The sequence below is a fragment of the Eutrigla gurnardus genome (genome assembly GCF_963514095.1).
Source record: "Eutrigla gurnardus genome assembly, chromosome: 6".
NCBI classification, from domain to species: domain Eukaryota; kingdom Metazoa; phylum Chordata; class Actinopteri; order Perciformes; family Triglidae; genus Eutrigla; species Eutrigla gurnardus.
In genome coordinates this window covers 22,180,399-22,194,845 of record NC_139920.1, presented here as the reverse complement: position 1 = coordinate 22,194,845, position 14,447 = coordinate 22,180,399, and the positions used below count along the sequence as shown (strand labels likewise).

At 40.2% G+C, this 14,447-nt stretch overlaps 2 protein-coding genes across 2 annotated transcripts; both read right to left on the bottom strand.

Moving 5' to 3' along the window:
- Positions 1-1,227: 1,227 nt before the first annotated feature.
- On the bottom strand, positions 1,228-7,458 carry kcnn1b (potassium intermediate/small conductance calcium-activated channel, subfamily N, member 1b). Its single transcript, XM_084011390.1, has 9 exons — positions 6,281-7,458; positions 5,541-5,972; positions 5,257-5,352; positions 4,652-5,070; positions 3,670-3,811; positions 2,952-3,062; positions 2,574-2,701; positions 2,331-2,400; positions 1,228-1,803 (listed from the first exon to the last, which is right to left on the bottom strand). The coding sequence occupies exons 1-9, from the start codon at positions 7,391-7,393 to the stop codon at positions 1,516-1,518; spliced, it is 2,799 nt and encodes a 932-aa protein (XP_083867516.1). The 5' UTR covers positions 7,394-7,458; the 3' UTR covers positions 1,228-1,515.
- Positions 7,459-10,627: 3,169 nt separating this feature from the next.
- Positions 10,628-14,179, bottom strand: ccdc124 (coiled-coil domain containing 124). Its single transcript, XM_084011403.1, has 5 exons — positions 14,077-14,179; positions 13,171-13,348; positions 11,582-11,765; positions 11,335-11,440; positions 10,628-11,182 (listed from the first exon to the last, which is right to left on the bottom strand). The coding sequence occupies exons 2-5, from the start codon at positions 13,327-13,329 to the stop codon at positions 10,978-10,980; spliced, it is 654 nt and encodes a 217-aa protein (XP_083867529.1). The 5' UTR covers positions 13,330-13,348; positions 14,077-14,179; the 3' UTR covers positions 10,628-10,977.
- Between the last annotated feature and the right edge of the window lie 268 nt (positions 14,180-14,447).

The following is a 14,447-nucleotide window of genomic DNA, read 5'->3' as shown; positions in this document are numbered from 1 at the left end:
AGTCAACAAGGCTGGAAATAAGCAAGTGTATGAGAGATTTTTTTTTAATGTAATACAATTTGCCTTTATTTTGTATAAGGCCATTTCCCAGAGAAGTGTTTCTTTACTCATTAAGTCTTGACAAGGAAAACAAAGAGCCCAACAACAGTATTTATTGAGTTTCTATTGAAATAAGTCTAAAATAAAATGCTGTGTGGCTGCTACAAACGTTATTCATGGTTTGTAGGCCGGTGAAACACAAAAGGAAGATTTCAATAATTATAATAATAATAATGTTCTCAATTTATTAAATACAGATTAACTGTATTTCGAGTCCACTCTTCTTAAGATTTTTAAGTTTACAACATAAAAATACACAGAAAAAAAAACAAGCAAACCAAGAGGTACAACATAAAATGAATAAGAATATTCAGGTGAGGCAAGTTTCAGTGTTAAATGAATGTTATACCTTCAGGGATACCTTTCTCAAGTCTGGGTATCCAGACTGCATTGTTTTCTTTCTATCTCAGCTTTACTCAAAGACCATTACTGCTTTGAAAATAATCATAAACAACAGAAAACATTTTCTCTATGACTAGTCACTTTCATCTAAAACTGCAGAAAACACTAATGGAACCGGAAAAGAACCACTCTTAGATCATTTCTCATAATTTTCACAGCCAGCCCGGCATAGGAACCAGTCAGCGACAAGCCCATTTCTGAGAAAGCAATCAATTAGTAATCAAACTATAATTTATCCATTATAATTTCAATAACCTTTTCCAAGTTTACCACGACCTGAAGAATGATTCATGTATATTGCAAGAAAGTTGATTGGTGAGCAAAAAACAAGAAAGTCTAATCCAGAAAAGGGTTGTGAATTCATGGGTTTTCTTCGTTGAATTGTAATTTGTTAATTAGCTCAATAAGTATTGTAGTAAGTGTTTAAATCACAGATTGTATTGACAATTTCTTGTTTCTTGTCTTGTTTTTTTTATATTCTTAATGTGTTGAGCACCAACCTGCCAATGGGACTAGAGATTAGAATTAGCCACCTGGCTGTAATCTCATGTATTTACATGTAAATGTACATTTATATATATTGTCCCAATTTAAAATAAATGAATAAATAAATCTACAAATCTACAATGGCAGTAAGATTCTAATTCTCCACAAGGCTTACAACTCATCTTCATATTATCTCTGGAGTAACATTTTAAACAAAACAGGCTCTAGAGACGTGTCAATTTGCAGGTGATAACTCAAACTAACTTTGAGCATGAGGAAATCAGGGAATAATGCTCTTCCTTTCCTGTAGAATACCCTCACTGAGGCACTTCCCTTCTCATTGGAGCTGCTCAGTATGAGGCTGTATAGCTGAGACTCCCAGGGGTGACTGTGTGTAACTGAATGACCGGTAGCAGTGTGCAACTTTTTTTTTAAAAAAGGAAAAAAAAGAAAGAAATAGTGCACATGTTGAGAAAATCCTTCTCAGCATGAAAAAAAAGGACTAAAGAGGAAACCAGTGAGTTGGGCCTATGAGCTGTATGGCGTCTCTGGCGTGGTGGGTCCCTGACAGAGCTGCCTGGCAGGGACTGAACAGCATTCGGAGCTCAGGGAGGATGACAGGAAGTGGACACGACAGGCCAAGTCATCCAGGAAATCCTTTTGTAGCTTTGTTATTGCTTGAGAAAGCACAACGGGCAGCGACTGCACGCTGAGAAGGATGGAGTCCAGTTTTTCTTCCAGAGCGACGATCCTCCTGTCCAGCTCCTCGCTGCGATGCTGGAGCTCCAACACCAGATCATACATCATGTTCTGAGTCTGGAGAGCAACAGGGAGGAGATTTTAGGAGACCTCGAGGAAAGCCCTCTCTATACATATATCTTTTACAAACAGATTATTCACAATATTTATCAATCAGATCAAGAAAGAGAACGTTTTGTAAAATAAAGGCATGATTTTCACTGATCAACAGAGAAATAACAGAAATTTGTTAGGGGGACATGTGAGCCGCATTTGAGTGCAGTTTCTTATGATACAGTAGTCAATGAAATTACATCAGTAATGTCTAAAGATACTGTTTTCCAGGACATCAAATTAATGGGATTATAATAAATTGTGCATTTAAGTTCTCTCTCATTGAAACAGAATCTATGAATATGCAAATATGTTTGTAGTGCATTGGAGATTTCAAGTTTCGTCATCACACTTGTATGAGGTGCATATCAGACCATCATTGACTTCCAGTATGTAATGCCTTTAAAAAAACATCTCAAAAATGGTTAAAATTATCTTTATGTAATGTCTCAAACTCTGCAAGTACATACAAGGATATCGTAAATGCAAACCTTGGCAAGGTCCGCAACTGTATTGGCCTGATCAGTTAGTTTCCTTTGCTCCATTTTGACTCTTCGCAGTCTGTAATCAGAACCAAAGTCACTTTGGTGCTGAATAAAAATAAATGCAGCATGCAGTTTGTCTTGCTAACAAGTCATAATCTTAATAAATACAATAAACATGACAGCAAACTGTAAGGACTTTTCCGGTTGTCTTCACCCTGCAATCCTGGGTGATGACGTACTGATACCTACTGGTGGATGGCTTGCAGGAATTTACGCTGATGGTGGCGTACTCTGGCATGGTCGATCTTCTTGACCAGCTTGGTGTTTTTGTAGATGAGCCACGTCTCCCTTAACACATTGGCTGCTGTGTTTTTTACCTGAGGAAGATAGAATATCAATTATGAAATGGCAGAAGAGGGGAATTCATTAATTGTTTCCAGTCAGTAATGTTTGTATGATGGTTTGTTTTGGTTTTGGTCTATTGCATCGCATAATTTTTGTTTGTCTAAAACTAAAAACAAAAACACAAACTGACACAATATGGTCCAAAAAAGTAAAACATTTATCACTCTTCAGGCTGAACTTTTAATGTAAAATATTAAAAAAATAATGTGCAGCAGATTGGACCTTTTTGTAGAGCTGAGTGTCCATCATGAAGTTATGGACGTGCTTCTCAGCTCTGGTGAGTTCTGACTTCCTTGCAACCACGGCAACCACTAACGCTGTACAGCCGGCTCCCTGTGGAGAAAAGCACCGTCGTTAGTGACAGAATATTACTATCATGTAAAGCAAGGGAAATAGTTATGAAAGTAAAATCAATTAAAAGCTGAATTAATGAAGGATAAAATAATAACAATACAACTCTTAACCATGCAACTGTAATAATCATTGTAGTTGAAACATAAAAACATTTAAACGCAGTTATGAACAGTTATTAATGGACAAATATAAAGGAATGGAGTTGGAGATTTAAAGTAATCTAGAGGTCTGATATTTTTATTTTGTTATTATTTTGTGTTGGATGTAGGCCTATATCTCATATTCAGATTTGGATAATGACTATTTCACACCGATAAATGAGCTTCATGTAAAATAAGCGTGATAATGTAAAGAAGGGGCAGGACACGAAAAGCTTAGCTTCCTCCTCAAACTTGAATTATTTTATTGATTTCTTTTTTGTATGAAGTATTTTATGACATGTAAATATTGTACTTTGTATTCGAGGAAAATAAAGATAAAATCAAATCATGTATAAAAGTCAAGTGTAAACTTACATTAAATTTACATGATTCTTGCGTCATATAATTTGCATTAGTTTACAAATTTATTTATTTATAAATCTCACCATGATTCCTGTCAGCAGGCAAACGCCCTTCCCACAGTAGGTGTGAGGGACCATGTCGCCGTAGCCGATGGACAGGAAGGTGATGGAGATCAGCCACATCGCTCCCAGGAAGGTGCTGGTCACCTCCTGGGCATCGTGATACCTGGAGACATGAAACATAGCTTTAAATGCAGGAGGTGGGACAGGGGAGGGAATGACTATTTATTGCTGTAAATTTGTACAAAGTTTGTTTTTTAGGTGGATGGAGATTGATGATATTTGTAAAATGTTATGATGTAGGCTTTTTGTATTTATAGTGTTATATTGTTAATAATGTATTGTTCCAGCAACCTGCCCGGGGACTACAGGTCGAAAATAGCAAGTTTGCTAAAAACCTGGTGCGATGCATCTCTCCCTGTTTTATATAATGTTTTATTGTGCACTTTCCCCATTTAAATAAATAAAATCACAAATACAAAAAATTACAAACCTGGACGCAAATCCAAAAAAGTTAAAAAAGAGTTAGATGGTTTACAAGTAGACTCTCACTGATTTTACTTTCTCGAAATAATATCCATCATTTGAGTGACATGCAAAAGTAACATAGTAGTGAAGTGATGTAATTGATGACCAATGATGAAAAAAAGTACTCAGAGCTTTTACTTCAGTAAAAGTAACAATACTGATATTTTGATTGTTTTTTTTAATTTTTAATTTTTATTTTTATTTTTTATTTTATGTATCATTGTTTATATAATTACTTGCCATGGGGTTCGAAATAAATAAACTGAACTGAACAATACCACAGTGCAGTAATGGTAATAGTAACTAAAATGGAATTGTACCAAAAAGTACAATATTTGCCTCTTGGATGTAGTGGGGGTAGATGTATCAAGGTGCAGAAAATGGGAATACCCAAGTATAATACAATATTTCACCACTGTTTGGTTACTGAAGGCAGCAAAAGGAAGAGTGAGAAGTTCAAAAGTTTTCGGGCAGATACCTCTCACAAACACGCACAGTCCATGCTGCGATGATCCAACAGGACACGCTGAAGACCAGCAGAACTGTGCCGGGGCAGATGGTCATCAAGGTCTTCATCACAAAGCGAGTGTCGAAGCTGATCTTGTTGAGTGCGCCGATGCTGCAAGAGGAGGCGTCCGTGAACAGCTTGCTGTGGAGCAGCATGACCCGGCCGATCAGGTAGAGGCGCAGGAACATCGGCACCGAGAGGATGACGTCGATGTCGGCGTCCGCCACCGATGCCTTGTAGCTGAAGGCCAGTCGGGCGGTCCAGGTGAACACGTACTGGCCCGGGATCGGATGGATGGCACAGATGAGGAGCTCTAAGGCGACGAAGAGAATCCGCTCAAAGGTCATTGCAATTCTCCAATCGTCTGCTCCGTTGTCCACCAAGAAGAGCTGCAGAGAGATCAGTTCGGATGCTGAATTCTGCATAATTAAACCACGTAACTGACCTCAAACGCAGAGGGGTATTACTGATAAATATATTAGTTTGGGACAATAGGTTTCATTGCTGCAATTGAGATGATTCTTGATAACAGTGAAAATGACTGCATACCGTGAAGTATTTCTTTAAGGATTTACCTGGATTTCCCTTGCATGGTACATCACAATGAGTCCAAGAAGAATAGCAGTAGAAAGGCTGATTAGGCCTTTCAGTACATATGAATATATGGAGTCCTATAAATAATGGAAACAGAAACATAGAACAATGTAATACCAGATCAGCCCATTACCTGATCCAGCTATCTGAGTCAGTATCTGGCCAATATCTGATCATCAGTATCAGTGCATCTCTACAAACAGACCTAACCCTTTTTACCGGTTATACTTCATGAATAAAGCGAGTCCAAAGAGGACTACGGTACCTTGCTGTAAAACCCCCTCGACATCTCCGTCTCTATCACCATGACGATGATGCCAAACATCCCACAGATCAACGCGTAGTCGCTCAGCTGTTTGCGCTTCCCAAAGAGTGCTTTCCTCTGACCCAGCCGATAGCTGATGTCCTTGCTCTTCTTCTGTGGTACCCTGCCATTCTCTCTGGCCAGGCTCTCACTGTTGGCCTTGATGGAGTCTTCTCTAATGACCTTAGAGAAGGCGTCCTCCAAGGTGGCACTGTGGAGAAGCTGAAGAGGCTGTTGGCCCGGGAGGAGAGCCGCAAGACTGGATCGTAGAGTGCCATGGCTGCTCAGGGGTCGCACCGCGTCTCCGTTGACTAAATCACTGGTTTCTAAGGTGGAGGAAGATGGAGTAATGTGTTTCAGGAGTCTAGACTCAATGAGATGCTGAGACTCTGTCTGTAAAAAAAAAAAGAAAGTAAGACAGTCAGCACGGGGCATGTAATTCACTATAACTAATTAGTTATTTTGTTTAGTTATTTTTTCTTTACATGTAAACCTTTAGTTTTAAGTGTATATTTGAATTCTCTTCCATTGTATTTTTTATTTGAGGTCACTGTGTTAAGAATTTCATTGCTCAGTGCGAATTATTTTTCTACCATGTGTGTTACAATAAAAACATTTGACAAAGTTGCCCAAGGTTTCCATAGGATAGTTTTCCCACCACACCAGATCAGGAAGCAATAGCATTAAGAAAATCCATGTACCTGATTTGGTCGCTGTCTAGCTCTCTCTGCCACTAAATCCTGGTTGTCAGGTGATCTCTGATGGCTGGTGGAAAAGGACTGAATACTGGTGTTACTGGCCGGAGTGGATGACCTCTGAACCCGCGGACTGCTGGTAAAAGGGATGTGAGGGAGATGACGACACTTGAGGACGATGGAGGGGTCTCCGGCCGACTTGCAGGTCTGATCGCCGGCGATCGAGCAGTCGGAGTCTTGCTTTTGACGTTGCCGAACCAACAGTGGCTCTTTGCCGAAAAGCTCTCTCCAGCTGAGGTCTGCCGGGACGGGGTGCTGGTGGAACTTCTGATTCGTCTCAACATGCTCGATGGCGTTCAGGGGAATGTTGAATAAAGTTGCTTGGCAGCTGTCTTTGATTTTAAAGTGATTGCAAGACTGCGATAGCTCCTTCTGACCTTCTCGGTCACCGCACTGGATCGTGAAGTTATCCTGCGGATGGTTCGTTGTAGGTTTCGGAAGTTCCCTTTGTTTTTTTTGCTGTGGTAAAACCTGGCAAGTGGTCAGAGCTCGAGTGCTTTGAGAAGACGGCTGGACGTGTGGAGAAGATGAAAGGCTTGTCTTGTTTGAAACTCGGTAGAGACAGTCTTGCTGGATGATGCCCTCTCTGGCTCGAGCATGAAAACCAGAAGCCTCTGGAGGTTGGTGTGCATCAGGGCAGGAACAACCACATCTATCAGCGTGGTGTGGTGGTCTCACACTGGTCCCCGCTCTGTCCTCTAAGGCTGAATCATCTCCCACGCCGCTAACCTGACCACAAAGCAGCAGCCAATCTTCATCGCTCAGCTGGGATAAGGTCAGGTTTGGGGTTTTCGCTGGCAACATCTGGACCGAGTCTCTCGGCGGACAGATTCCATTCGATCTTTCGGGAGGCGAGGACGAAATGCAGCACAGACTTGTCGTCTCTTGTGGAGAAGATGCTTCCACGGAGGAACCCGAGCATTGATCACGCGTCCCCTCGGGGGGTTTTGTCGGAGGCGACGGCCCTCCCGAGGTGCAACGGTCTCCATCGCGGAAGACTTCACCTGTTGAGTCAAGACATCGTGTTGCATTGGTGGGTTTAACCAGAATCAACCTCATGGCATCTCTGCAGTGCTGAAATGAGATCACACACAGTTACATTTTTAACTGGAGATAAAGAGGGAAGATGAGAAAGATTAGGATGACATTTTTTTTTTACATAAACATAGCCTTAATCTGAGCATGAGGTATAAAGCCTGCAGCTGCAGAGGGATCCCACAATGCAACATAGAAATGTCTAACATGTGCACACATTTTTATTAACCCCGACGACCTTTGAAAATGTTGTTTTCACAGGCAACCGCACTTTATTCAAGGCAGAATCATCAGTAATAATAACAACGCTTTGTTTAATCTCAAAGTGTGTGTTCAGCTGGTTATGAATGTGAAACATTCTGTCAAAAGCAGATGGGACCCCCCTCTGCTGGCATGAAATCTCAGATAATTACCACTCACCAGGTTCAATCATTATTTTGGAGGAAAAAAATAAATAATTTAGAACTATTTATTTATTATTACTTACCAGAGGGTTATTGTGTCAAGTCTTAAATTAATATATATAAAAGTTTTATAGGTGGATGTTATTTTTGTGTTATTTACTATTTTGTCATTTTTCCTGCAAAAAAAAAATGCAAAAAAGGCTCAGAAACTGAGATCATTTTTGAACATTGTCATATTTATCCTTTTATTCTCACAGATGTCATCCTGGTGAGACATACATGAGGGGTACTATGTTTAACTCCTTAAGCTCAGCCCCCCAAAAAAACTAATCATGCTAAAAAAAATTAGCTTGAGGAATGAGAGTACACATAATACTGTAAGAGTTCATTTTAATGTGCTTTAATAATATATTATATATAATATATGTATATACATAAAATATATCAAATAAAAATAATATAAATAAATAAATAAATATATATATATATATGAAGAAATCATCACTACAATGTGTGATCCTTACCTTCCATGTGCCATATTGTTCCAAACTTGAAAAAAGCAGGATACTAACAGGAAATGCTGCTGCCTCCAGAACACAAGTGTTCAGAAGAAGAAGAAGAGCAAGAAGAGCAGCCTGAGTGGGTGCTGGACAGTGGCTTGCCTCCTCCCAGTGTGAACACTTGATAAAGGAGCTTTGGAGACGCTTTCCTTTGAAAGTAATCATTAGAATTCAACATGAAGAAAGAAAGAAAGGGGCAGCGACAGCAGCGGCAGCAGCTGGCTTGGTAAAGGGTTGTCATGCAAATAGACGGGGAGTAAGTAGGAGGATGGAGCAACAGGTTAGGACGCAGACAAACAAAAAAACCTTGTAACATCAGACCAGTGTGGAAGCGGAACATCACACAAACAAGCTCAAAGAAATCCTCATCAGTTGGGAGTGGACTGGTGTGGTTGCCATGGGGGAAGAAAAGGAAGTCGCTTTCAATGCAAAAAAAGGAAAATGAAACGTTAGTTGCACTCGTCATTGAAGCTGTGTGGTTCAAAGGCCTCGGCGGGGGCTCTTATCTCCTCCGCCACAACAGCCCGGCCAGACAAAAGTGACCTTTTTGGAAACCTGGTTCTGAATGAATCAAGCCAGCGAGTGCAAAGTCTCCCTCAGATATCAGATGTGTCCTAATAAATGTAACAACATGAACAACACAATAATCATTTGATGAAAAGATGGATTAAAGAAATACCACAAAACCTTGATTCAGTCAGCTGCAGTGTTGTATTTTCTAATGTTTTTTGTTTCAAAGGTAATACGTTGTAAATGTGATTTCTTTTTTTTTTTTAAGGACAAGCTCTCCACAGGAACTTAATTGCATTTATTGATCAGTTCCTAAATAAATAATATTTGAATCAAGCATTTAAAAGATATTTCCCTTTGCTTTTCAAGCCTGAGGAAGAGCCGTATTATGTGGTCAAACCACGAGTCCCAAACACAGCAGACACTTTTTTTGTTATCTGGTTTTACCTGTATATATTACTTACATTTGAGTCCGCTAAATACTCAGTTTTCATTTTCTGCTTTCTGTCTCTCCATCTGGCGTCAGACAAACCTACAAAGCCTCCAGCTTGCTGCCTCAGCAGCTCAGTATGTGAATGTTGCTGTGCTGGAGAAAAACCTTTGTGACCGACAGCAGCACTAACAGACACCTTTGCTGGACATGTAACTGAATGCAAAAGCAAATTCAAAAATAAATAGCCATGGCATGAGAGACACACGGCTGTGTCTGATCAAAATCCTACATAAAAATGTTATTGTTGCAATTAAACTTAATTTAAGCCGATTGTTTTGATGTTAGGAGTAACAGAGAAATCTAAGTCTCCGTTTGTATTGACACTGCTCAAAAAAGTTAGAGATAAGTAGATCAATGTTTCCATTTAGGAAGCACAAGTGATCAAAATCAACTGCTTTGGTGCAAATGATAGTGAAAACAGGTGCAAAGCCCTTAAAGAGGGAAGGTTTTGCATGCTGTAACCACAGACAGTTGCTCTCTACTCCACCTTCCTGTCTGTTTCTTCTCTAGTTGCGAGTACTTTTAGTGTCCTTGTTACTTCTTGTAGCATGAGGCGCTATCCGTAGGCCAATCAGGTTTTACAGGGAGTCCAGTTTCTTCAGGATCCACATCCAAAGGTGCGGTCTCCAGAGCATGGAAGGAATGCAGCTACAGTTTGAGGCCTGGGGATGCTGAGGATAAGACTTTTCAACTTTATAGAGCCATATTTGTTTTGTGTAAACCTGATGAGGAATTAATACTACCGGTATATACTGTAATAATATTTTTGTTGCCTTGTAAACATTAGCTCTCTCTCTCTCTCTGCAGTTGAGTTAAAAGGCATTGAGTTTCTTTAACTGGTAAAAGTGTCTATATAGCAGGCTTCTGGCAAGATTTGGCATTCATTTCTAACTCGGGCATTGAATGAAGTGTCACATTTGGGTTTTTCAGCAAACCCTCCCAAGCACTACAGCTTAAAACACTAGACTACATCAGCTTACTATAATATTAGACATTCACAAGGCTAATAAGTCAATGAACAATTCCTAGTTGTGGGAACACTTAAAATGCAGGTATTTTAGATTAATGTAAGGAAACGGTATATAATATTATATACTATATTATTATTTATAGTCATCCTTCTCCTTGAAAGGTGTTAAGTTTGAACTATATAAGGCCATCTTCATTTTTGAATCAATGCACAACAGCAAAAAAATAAATGCTTTGATGTCTCAAGTGTGAGACTCGATTGAAATGTGCCTCCTAATAACAAAAAAAGGAAATGTCTCGCATTTAAAAGCAACAGCAGATGTTGATGATTGAGTGGTGAACTTTAATAAGTTATGCTCAAAACATTTGGCTTCCCACTTCCACAGAAATGCTAGAAAAATATGTCATGGATGCTGATGTGCCACATTAGAAGCTACGTGCACGGGTATGATGATCACCTTGGGACCAGTGAATGTAACAACCAAGCCGTGTCATCTGGATTTGGAGAGACTGTTTGTTTCTGCACAGGAAGTGGTGAAGTTCTCATCAGCAACACTCATTTTAAATGAAATTATTACATTTTTTCATTGGAAGTCCCCTGTATGCACAGGCAGACAGTTTTTTGTTTTAGATGGCGTTATAAGGGGGGGGGGGGGGGGGGGGGGAGTGCATTCACTTTGTGTTGTAGTTGGCAAAGCGTTGGTTCAGGGGGTTCTCTGGTGACTTCATCCACTCCTTCTTCAACATCTGCTTCAGCTGCGCCAGCCTCAAGTTGGGGTTCTCTTGTTTTAGGCGAGGCATGTTGGCCTCCTCAAAGGCAGCGAACGCTGCTTTCATCCTCCGCTCCGGGTGGCGGTCCACATCCTCAGGCTCGGTGCTAGAGACCAGAAGAAAGGGTGTCATGATGGTTTGTGTATAAACGTCGTCAAGTTGTTTTATAGGCACTAAGAAACGGAGCTCAAATCAAAATCAGAGGAATCACAAGAACAACAGCATGTCACACACACACACACACAGTACAAATCATACCTGAGCAGAGAGATGGCATCTTCTATTGTTCTGGCTTCCATGATTCCTTCATCAGGGATAATTCTGTTCACGTTCTCCTCCAGCGGAGTCTCCAGGTGGCTTTTTTCTGTGGGAAGAAATTGTATTTGATGATGAAGAGAATTTACTGATTTGATGCCCCCAAAACATGAATATGCTGCTGGATTGCATCTCCAGCTTCTCATTCTAACCAGCAGACTTCTGTAGTCATCTTAAACCAGAATATTACCGATTGGCTTCTGCTCTTCTAGCTCATTCTGAAGCACATCCTCGATTTGGGCACGAGTCATTTTTCCTCCAGGTCCAACCTCCTTCAGGGATTTGCCTTTGATGGTGGAAGCCTCCTCATCCAGAAGGCGTTGGTTTTCCTTTTTCCTCTCCAGAGCCTCGAGCCTCTTCTTCTCCTTGTCATCCTGCAAAAGGCCAAAAAGAGTTTAGTCAGACTTCTGTGCTTAAAAAAAAAATGTTTGGCCACTATATGTATTATGAAACATGCCTACTTACTACAAAATGAACAACAAAATACTTACAGCATTCTGTAATATGAATACTGTGAGGTTTAAAAAGAAAGTATAAGTAAAGTTTCTATAAGACTGTCTACCATGTAAAGTCAGTGATAGCTACAGTAGGTCCAGTACAATAAAATATTGTCCCCTAGCTTTGAAGCAAGTATATGATTTATGTTGCTCCAGAGCCATTACATTGCACAAAATATACATGGGGAAACCCAGCTGTTCCTCTCTTTGCCCCCAACCTCCGACACTCACATTGCAACTCGCAACTCGGAATGTCTGGCTGACATCTCCGTCTGGACAACTGCGCATCACCTCAAGCTTAACCTGCATAAAACCAAACTCCTCTTCATCCCGGGGAAAGACTGCCCTCGCATGGACCTGTCGGTCACTGTCGAGGACATCACAGTATTGCCTTCGTCAACTGTGAGGAACCTGGGTGTAATCCTCGATGACCAACTATCCTGCACCCCCAACATCACTGCTGTGGCCCGATCCTGCAGATTTGCCCTCTACAATATCCGCAGGATTCGGACTTTCCTCACAAAGGACGCAACGCAACTCCTGGTCATCTCGATATGTTGTGGTTTCTTTCTTTCGCCAAATGTACTTATTGTAAGTCGCTTTGGACAAAAGCGTTTGCTAAATGCCCTAAATGTAAATGTAATTGGGTTATCGCTGATTATGTAACGTATACATCATTTGCTCTATTCTTTTTGTTTTGTTCTATACAGCACCCAAATGTCTCTAACACTTAAAGACATAAACACACACAAATGTGTGTGTGCAATGTAAGACGCCACATGCAGGCTTCCTGTTGAGTTCAAAGACTGAGCAAATACAAATGTGACAGTTGTGCTAGCCTCTTTGTCTTGTGTTTACATGTAGTTCTTCCTTGTGTATGTTTTAATCATTTCAGCTAAATGTTATTAGGTTATATGTTACAGGCATGGTGGCGGTGCACCATTCCATCAGACCAAAATAAAATGTTTAAACTGCCCCAAAATAACCAAATATCCAAATACATCAATCATCATTTGAGGGAGCCTGTGTGCGTCGTGAGTCTGCTGTTCCTGCGATTGTCAGTGGCTCCACATGTGTGCGCCTGACGGGAAGCCATGCATGCAAATATGAACATCGTGAGTGGCATATATGGGGAAACACTGCAGACTGTACACATATCCAAGAAGTGATGAAACTTCATCAGAACGAGCAAACTCTCAAAGCCAAAAAAAAGTGACTGGCACAACTATGACATATTTCTAAAAAAGAAATGAAAAACATCACACTGGAAAAACTAGCTTGCCTTTCTCTGCTCCTTTTTCAGAACGTGTTTGTCGGTTTCCTGCCACAGAGCATCCTCATCCTGTTGCTTCTTGCGGGCGTCTGCCACCGCCTTGACCTCTGCCTTACGGGCTCTGGCTGTGGCCGCCTTGGAGTTCTCGCCCTGGAGCTTCTTTGGCATCCCAGCAGCTGCTCTTCAGCTGAGAGACGAGGGAAGAAAAGGGATTGGTGAGGAGAGTTGGACACACAAGACTGACGCTCAATAGTGGTATAGCTAGTTGTATAGCTAGTTTTACCGACAATTGTTCAAAACTCTTCCTTGAGGTACAAAGTTTACATATTTGATATTTGAAAAAACTAGGATTGTTCAAGATGTAGTGTATATATGTATATGTATATATATATATATATATATATATATATATATATATATATATATATATATATATATATATACACATATACACACACACACACACACACACACACACACACACACACATACAAATGTATTTATTATGAGTAATGTGCAGATGTTTAGGTAACGTTAGTTTGTCCAACGTTTCCAAAAATAATGTACAACCCGTTCAGAGTAACGTAACGGAAGTCAATAGTATTCGCTGATTTGTCACGTTAGATGACTAACATTACCATGACTAAGCATCCACTTTGAAAATACGGGTTAACAAAAAATGCAAGTGAACAAAAGAGGCTGTTAACTAAATCATAAGAAAGAAAAAAAAAACTCAAACGAGCTTTGTCTGTCAGTGTAACGTTTAGCTAGTTAGCCATAGCTAGCTGATGCTAGCCTGATAAACAATACTGCTTTGCCTGTCAACGAGCCGGCCATTCGCGATTTAAATTGTGCCGACATTTAGCTAAGAGATCAGTGATCACAATCCGCAAAGAATGAATGTGGTTTTCATACCAGTATGTTAGGTAAAACCGGTTGAAAGTAGACGACAAGCTGTCTATTATATCGTAGAGGCATCTGCCACCTCGGAATCTGGGCGCACTCTGATGACGCAACGTCTCCAATGGTTACATGGCTCTCGAGCTCTGGGGCATGATGAAGTCTTTCGTGCCTTTTTTTTTTTAGGACTATATGCTTCATTAATATTACATTTTAGAGGACAACACTTTCTTTTCAACACCACTATAGCTTTTGGATAAATATGACTTTACATTTTAATATCAAGGAATGTGAATATATTCCATTTAAGAATATGAATCTCTCTATTTGTTAGTGCTCAATCCATAGAGACAATAGAGACATCCAATCACATTTGATTGTCAATC